Below are 8,954 nucleotides of genomic sequence, written 5' to 3'. Positions count from 1 at the left end.
CACGACGCATCCCACACGCAATTCCTAACACTTTTTCCCTCTCACATAAGTCAACACATGAAACCACTCCAATCCCATAACACATCACGTTATAAGTTACAATCCAAAAAGCCACAAATTCACATACCCAAAAAACTTTTCCAAACCTCCAAGCAACCAATACACAAACCCATAATAAGCTAAATTATATATAACAAAAGTTGAAGAGTGATACAACGCAAATAGTGATTATAAGTGGGAGATACAAAAAGACTAAAAGTTTTTTTTATTACTACCTTTATGGTAATTTAGAATTTGATTCAAAGTTAAATAAAGCTTAATCCAACGAATTTTAGCTTAAATATATTATTCACTTGAGTTCATTTAGTTATTTACTTTCACTTAACAAACTTAATTAGTAGGATTTGGTAAAATTTTAAGTTAATTTTAAGATGAAATCAGAATCTATTTTAATATATTAAATAATATTCTACTATTGGTCACACAAGGTTCATTAGATCCAACTTAAATTTTAAGTAAATATACATAAAACCTATATTTTCATTTGAAAGTAGTACACATTTAGATGATTCAAAAATATATGTTTTTTTCTATATTTGCATATGTGGGGTGACAAGAAACTATTGAAATGAAATATGGCATATATACATATATGTATATAGTATGAAAGAATGTGATAATATAGGGACACTTACATGATATTTTTTGCGGTCCAAAGAATGCTATATCTATGGTATCCTTTAGTTGGGTCGAACCAAAGACGATAACGTTCCTCACGGCCACGATGAGTGCTTCCATTTCCATACAAATTTGTTTGAAACCGCCACGGTTTTCCAGCTATGTTACCTAGGAATTCAAAGTCCAATTCATCGTGCGTTTTCTCGAACACATCACCGTTTGATGTCTAACAACAACAAAAATTAAAATTAAAAGAGAATAATAACGAAACGTACCACTTTTCGTATTAATTAATGCAAACCAATATAGCTTGTACTTTACGGTTAGAAGACTTTTTCTTTTTTGAAAATTTTGACGTTTATAAATTGGATGTTTCACGCCACTTAATCCGTTATTTTTGACTTTGCTACATGTTATGGAAAATTATTCGCCAATTAAAGGAATAAATTTACCGATATTTAGCGTTTTTTATTGATCACGTAAAATTATAAAAATAAAAAGAACTAAGAAGGAAAGAATCCCCAGCAACGTCAAAAATTTATAATGAGAATTTTTTATAAAAAAAAATATTAGATATACTTTTCTAATAGGAAAATCATCAATTACGAAAGGAATAAATAGATTCAACAAAGATTGATTTTTAAGTTTATAGTATATGTTAATAATTGATTGAAAAAATTAACAAATAATTTTTGTGTGTATACTTACATAAAACGCGATGCAAATACCAGCAGTATAATTCGATGGCAACTTGATATTAGCACTGAAGAATCCATATTGGTACATATTGGAGGAAATGAATCCAGAACCTACATATTTCATCACAAAAAATTAAAATAAAATAAAAAAAACATAAAAACTTCAAGAAATAAACAAAATAAAATGAAATGTTTTTGCATGTGCATATATATATAATTTAATTTAATTTACCGGTGTATCGATCAAGGAGGAGTTTAACACCGTTGCCATCGGAGGATCGAACAACGTTGCCATCTCCGAAGAGATGAGAATAGCCATCGTTGAAGGGTATGGTTGCGAGGTCGAAGGCTGCGTTTGTGAAAGTGAATAAAAATATAGAAAAAGAGAATAATAGAAGAAAATGAGTTTTGGGTATTGTCCCAAAACAACGTAAGCTACTATGATCCATACTAATTTTAAGTTTTTTTTTTTTTTGTTGTTGATGTGTTTCTTCTCTCTCCTCACTTCCTTTGTTTTCTTCTCTCTTCAGTCTATCTATATTTATACACAAAGCATAATATTCACTTAATATAAGGAGGGGATATTGGTCTTTGATTGGATGCTACTAGTCTTGGACTTTTATTTTATTATTTTATTTATTTTATTTATGTTTCTAAAACTGCCCTTGTCATAGTGGAGATATCATGAGGCGTGCCACTGTTTGAGTGGATGCAAATATATTTATGAATAATTACTATTTACTTTTTATTTTGAAGGAGAATATGTGCTTATCGTTAGGCATGCTATCATTGTTGGATTGAAAATTATTTTATTTGAGGGGCCAAGATGCTATTTTATAATGTTTGGAGTGACGATGAACGAATATATGATAAGGTTGTTCGTCCATAATTTCTAATGTTGATTCTATTATATATTAATTAACTAAAGGGAGGTTTCATATTTTCAAGTTTGAAATAAATAAAAAATGTTAAGAGTACTTGTTAAAAAATTTAAATATAAATAAATAAAAAATTGAAAATTTATATTTTCATATTTTGAAAATATAAAAAGTGATATATTTTTTATAAAAAAAAAATATTTTTTTTTATTTAACAAGTGTCCTCAAACTTTATCATTAGTACATTATATAACACTGATACTAATTCTAGTGTTTTTTCTAAACTTGTATTTAAGTATGAGGTGTTTTTGGTAGGAATTCACATCACAATGAGATTTTATATGACAAAATAATTGAACTCCATAACAACCATAAAAAGAAAACCCTAGCGGAGGGTGATGGGATTATGAGTCTTACTACCTTCCACGTGTAGTACAAATTGGCAAAGCCTTCTTATCTACTTAATAATTAAGATTTATTATTATATCTTTCTCTCTAAGCATCCTAAAATCATATGGGGTGGTTGTCCAATGAGTTGTTTTCATTGTATTTTCATATATATTAATTTTAATTAAAAGAAACAAATTGTAACATGATTTGTCGACATAGTTATATAATTATATATTTTGTTATTGGACATACCCCATAGCTCATTCTCTATAATATTTTAGGGGTGGGGTGGAATAGTTGAGATGAATAGGGGTGGGGTTTACCAATTAAACCAATATGATTATTATTCGCTAGTAAGAATTAAACCAATATGATTATTTTTAATATTATGATCATAAACATATATATATGTACACTATGTGGTAGAATATACCATGCTTGTGAATTGTGAAATGAATATAGGCCAGCTCAATAAGTTGGAGAATATGAAAAGGAACAATTAAGTTGGAGGGCTAGTTAGCAATAAGAAAGAGTTGAGTAAAATATGAATCACTGGATGGGCATTATCGTCCAATAAAAAGGTGAAGCTAACGGTTTTGAGAAGACGTGTGTGAACACGTAACGTAATTCGGTCGTAATGGCAGGGATAATTTCGGAAATAAAAGCCATGAATTTCTGAAATAATGCTTCAATATTTGCGGGCCGAAACACCGCGTCAGAAACTAACGCCAATTAATGTCATTATCTGCCTATTTATTTTCCTCTTTTTGTTTGTTAGTTAATTGTATTTCTTTGTAATAAAATTTTCAATATTTTAATTTTATTTTTTATAAAATAAAAATATTACTTTTAATCTTATAAATTAATTTTCCTCTTTTATATTTATTTTATTATAAATTAAAAAATCTTAAATTTTAGTGGAGTATCTTTTTATAATATTAAAAACATGTTTATAAAAAATTTATATTTAATTCATTGTAACCTACGAAATTTTAAATTTTGTTCAAACTAAGACAATTCTTTGTTGTAACAGTTATTTATCGTTTATTTACTTTTAAATGATAAGTTACATGTCATCTTCATCCTTACTATTAATTGTTCATGTCATCTTCATCCTTACTATTAATTGTTCATGTCATCTTCATCCTTACTATTAATTGTTTACATTAACCTCTTGAGTAACTGATATTATTAGACTGAATATTATGTCTCAAATTTAAAATGTGACCTCTTAATTATGTAAGAGTTTCTTTATTATTGACAAAAAACAAAAGTTTTTGAACTCGGTGCTATCGTGAAATCTTACAAACTTCTTCTTAATTTATTTACAAACAATAGTGTTAGTTTTATGAGATGATATAGTTCACTGGTTAGCAAGAGCAACTATACTTACAACTAATCTCCACACAAAATATTAACCACCACTTTTTATTTCTAGGTTGATTTTGAATGAAATGAATTGAATTATTACTCTCACAAAACTCATTAATATCACAAACATGTTGAAAAATTATATAAATTATGTGTATAGAATTAAATTTCAAACTTCAAATACTTAACAATCTATTATATGATAAGGTAGATTAAATGATTTTATTTTGACTTATATACCTTTTAATAATAATGTATATATAATTAAATTTCAAACTTCAAACACTTCGCAATCTACTACATGACAAAGTAGATTAAATTATCTTATTTTGACTTATTTACCTTTTAATAATAATGTATATAGAAATAAATTTCAAACTTCAAACACTTCACAATCTACTATGTGATAAGATAGATTAAATAATCTTATTTTGACCTCTATACCTTTTAATAAAAAAAAGCTTTAAGGACATCTCTAATGATTAATGAAAAATAATAAAAATATTTATTGTTAAAGAAAATAATATTCAAATGATTAATAGCATCATTATGTTAACTTGCATAAAGCGTCAAAGTCTTACGGATGATCTTAATGACACTAATACCAATATCAATTTAATTAATTATGACTTATGAACAAGTACGTGTCAGTGTGGTTGGAAAGATTTGTGAAAATAATTTAAAACATGTTGATAAACTATTTTTTACAAATTTTTCATTATTACTTATAAACACAACTTAAAACCTATATACTTTAAAAACAACTTAAAATATATATGCATGTTTGCTTTGGTGTTCATTAGACTTCTAATGTAAGTTCACTAAACTCTCCAAAGAGTAACTTTAGACTTAAATGCACGATACCACCATGGTTTCTTACTTTTCCAAAAACATTATATACGAAACAATTTCACCATATTTTCTTTTTGAATATTAGATATATACTTTATAACATATTCATAATTGTTTCTTGGGTATGGCAAATTTGGATATGACATTTCTTGGAACTAGGCTGGTAAACGTACAACATGCATAGAATCGAAATTGTAGACTATTTTTAGAGTCCTTATTTTATTCGAATTATTTAACCTCGTTTAATATAGCTTCTGGCCTAGTTTAAAATGAATCTCATGAGAACCAAATAACTAATTTTGCTACCATTAGGTTCAAAAAGCAAAGAACAATTCTCATTTTAGTAGTTATTGTTGAGACTTGTGAAAAAAAAGCAAAAGAATATTATACAAGGCACAAACAAATTTCCTTCACAACCAACTCCTCCTTATAGGGTGGTATCATCCTTGGCAAAAGCTACCAAGAGTCCAACTTTTTATGAACTTTTATAAGTGATAATTATTCCGCCACAACAATCATTTCCATACATGAAGATTACATTTGACAATTCATTTGTCATATCAAATCTAATTTAATAGGGAACATTGACCATTTGTAGAGTAAACGTTACAAAAGTAGAAAAGCAATATATTCGGATAATAATATATTGATTAGAAATATGGTGAATGTTGAGGCACACAAATTCAAGAAACTAAATCCAACTCTAAACTTGTTGGCACTACAAACGATATGAAACCATGCAAGTGCAGAAAGTAACAAAAACAAAGTTTGATGATGGAATTCAGCCACCTTTTGTGAAAAATCACCTGAATTCAACCTACTCCCATTAAGGTGTGAAAAATCACCTGAATGAAATATTAATATCTCAGTTTGAAAAATGAACTTGTATGCAAGTAAGTGTTTCTATCCACAAACACTATGAGATCTACGATAGATTGGTATTTAAAAATCATTTGAAACTCTAATAACGATCAATGATCCTATTTAAAAGTAGTTCTCATCATTCTTACAATTGAGACAATGTCAATTTAACTAGTTGAATTTTTAAAGATATATATTCGGTTTCCTTGATTCTATCAAATTGACATCAATCAAATCTTTGTCCCAGCTATGAGAATGACACCTACCAAACTAAAACTGGATCAAGTTACATACCAAAAGGGATGTCACCATTACTAATGAACTATTATTATAAATTATAAAAAAAAATAAAAATGAATTATTGTTACATGATCACAAGCAGAAACTGATGATATTTGCAGATGCAACTTATAGCACGGACCACCATACCATAATAGGTGGTCCAAAAAGACTAACAAGATTGGCATATGATAATAAGTTTCACAATTAATTGATGAAAATATAGCATAAGTCAAATAAAATTGAAGAAAATATGTCTGTATACCATTTCAGATTTACAGTAACATCAGCAATAGCTCTATTCTAAAATATTCTCAAAAGAATTTATCTGAGATATTCTAAAATATTCAAAGATAGAGAATTATTTATGATATCATAAGAAATTTTCTAGAGATTCTAAGGTTGCTAAATCAGTTGGAACAAGTTAATCCACAACTACAGAAACTACACATATGTAGCAGTAGTATAGCATGAATGATAGAATAATAAAAAGAGATGTTGTAGCAGCAACTTCAACTGAAAGATAAAATTATCATGAATGAATGATAGAACGATAAAAAAAATGAATGAATTAAATCAAAAACATCAATTAGTCTTCTGAAGAAATACATTTATAAAATTATCATGACTATTGATCATGGACCCTTCTTTGCATTCTCATACACTATTTCACAAAGCTCCCTCAATCGTAATTTGAATACAATATAATACAATCGGGCTTCTAAACTGTAATTGAGCATAGCATACTAATACTAATTGATGTACATTTTCTTGATCTGCAAATACAACAAAATCAAGATATGCAAAAACAGTTTGGTTTACTTAAATGATACTTCTAATTGGACCAAAATTTCTTCAAATTTTTAATAAAGCCACCTAATAGTGTAAGTATCTATGAAGGAATTGAAGATCAACAATTAGAGCTTCATCATCAAAAGGATTTCCTAACCTCAATTATCTATGCCACCAATAGTAAGTAAATCCGAAGGAAGCGAAGCCGGGTCAAGCTCCCAACAATCTTTCAACAATTCAGGAGCCTCATCACAAGGAAATTTCCGCGCCGGAATCTGATGAGAAATTAACCAAAACTCATCCTTCCCAAGAAATCTAACTGCGTGACTCCCGGTCTCTCGTCTCTTGAACACTGTCTTGTAACCATCAACTTTCTCAAGAAATGCCATGCTCACACCATTCATCTCACTATAACTTGTCAAAAACACAACAATGTCATAGCATCTCTTGCCCTCGTCCGCAAATCGCCTTCCACCTGAATCACGATTCGCCTCGCTATAAAGCGCCCAAACCGAGCCCTTCTTGGGATAAATTTTGTAAACCTCCCGCGCCACCCGATCGCAATCCACTACATGAGAAAACACATTTACCGAACTTATGGAAGCCTTGTTGGCAACTTTAAATCTCCCACAAGGTATATCAAACCCTAATTTCTCCCTACTAACAATCTTTCCATCCCCATTATTCTGAAAATCCAACCAACTTATCCTCACCACAAAAGGATTCACCGAAACAGTTTCATCAATCAAAACATAATGCCTAGGCATTCCATCATCATCATCATACACAGCCCAAACTTGACCTTTCTTAAAACTCCTCTCCACTCTATCCTTATCAAAATCATAAAAATCCGAATCCACAACCGCCATAATAGCTTCCAATTCCTCTCCATTACAATCCCTATCCATCTCAAGTCTCAACCCTTTTCTCTTCACAAAACCCTCATTCTTCTTCTCTTTGACTACAAAATCCTTCTTCTTAATTTCCAATCTCTTAATCTTCTCTTTATGAACCTTTCTCTTCACTTTAGATTGAAATTCAGCCAATGTCATTGTTTCCTCTTCTTCAGTCCCAACCTTCTTAGATTCAGAACTCTCCAAAACCTCACCAACCAAACGCGTTCTCTTCCTCAATCTCCCAACAATACCACCCACTTCATCATTACTCTTAAAGCTCTCACCTTTTGCACAACCCACTTCATCATTCTTCTTCTTCTTGCTCTCGTTCCTCTTCTTCAACATAAAATCCCCCAAAGTGTGATCTTTTTCTTCATCTTCTTCTTCAGACCCATCATTCTGAGGAGCTTCAATAGCCTTAAAACTCTTGTTACAACCAGGACAAACAAGTTTATGACCCAAATACTTTCTCTCGAATTGATGCAAGACCCTACAAGTGGAACACGCGGTCCAGAAAGTTTGCGTCTTTTCACGAACCATGAGACGAGTTTTAGGGGTTCTTAAGATGATGCCACGTGGCGAGGGTTGTTCTTTATGAATGGTGGTGCAATCGGAGTTTTTGGAAGACGAGAACGGCGTAACAATCGGAAGCGGTAATGGAAATGAGTTGATGAGAGTTTGCAGAGCCTTCAAAAACGCGAGGTTTTGGATTTGCGGAAATTATCAGGGTTTTGGATTGCTCGTTTTTGGATAAAGATTTTAGATTACTTCAAGAATTTTAAAGAGGTTTATATTTGTTTTTTTTAATGATATTAATATAATCAGATTTGATATTAATTTTTTATTATTAGATTAAATTATTAGAGATTTTTTTTAATTGAATCAAATTATTGGAGTTAAACATGTGTGTTTAGAAGTATATCTTTTAAATTAATTTTTTAATTTTGCTATTCACGTTATATTTTTTTTTTAACTACATTTCTCAGTTTTTTATATTAAAATATCTTTTTTTATTTATAACATTCTTTAAATCTTAAATTTTTATTATATCATCATCTTCAACTCTAATCTATCTTTTTATCTTTATCTTCTACTTCATACTCATATTCATCATTTTCTCTCACACATATTTCTCTTTCTTCCTTCATTTTCAACAATTTCAACATCTTCAATCATCTTCAATATCTCTCATCTACATCAAGTTTGGATCAATCTTGCTCTTGTTCTTTTTCTTATTTTTTTTTACAATACTTTAGTTA

General features: G+C 29.6%; 2 protein-coding genes across 2 annotated transcripts in view; both read right to left on the bottom strand.

Moving 5' to 3' along the window:
* The window catches only part of LOC101509574 (probable xyloglucan endotransglucosylase/hydrolase protein 30), a 3,916-nt gene extending 1,997 nt beyond the window's left edge, over positions 1-1,919 (bottom strand). Inside the window, exons 1-3 of the mRNA XM_004512412.4 lie at positions 1,609-1,919; positions 1,387-1,487; positions 696-904 (exon numbers count right to left, since the gene is read on the bottom strand). Of these exons, the coding sequence (XP_004512469.1) occupies positions 696-904; positions 1,387-1,487; positions 1,609-1,825 (527 nt within the window). The 5' untranslated portion in view covers positions 1,826-1,919. The remainder of the gene's footprint in view (positions 1-695; positions 905-1,386; positions 1,488-1,608) is intronic.
* Positions 1,920-6,957: 5,038 nt separating this feature from the next.
* LOC101509254 (uncharacterized) lies at positions 6,958-8,235 on the bottom strand. Its single transcript, XM_004512411.4, has one exon. It carries the CDS (start codon positions 8,233-8,235, stop codon positions 6,958-6,960), a length of 1,278 nt encoding a protein of 425 aa, XP_004512468.1.
* Between the last annotated feature and the right edge of the window lie 719 nt (positions 8,236-8,954).

Source organism: Cicer arietinum, chromosome 8, assembly GCF_000331145.2.
Source record: "Cicer arietinum cultivar CDC Frontier isolate Library 1 chromosome 8, Cicar.CDCFrontier_v2.0, whole genome shotgun sequence".
Lineage (NCBI taxonomy): Eukaryota > Viridiplantae > Streptophyta > Magnoliopsida > Fabales > Fabaceae > Cicer > Cicer arietinum.
Note: the sequence above shows the minus strand (reverse complement) of the source record. Positions and strands in the feature narration are given on the sequence as shown.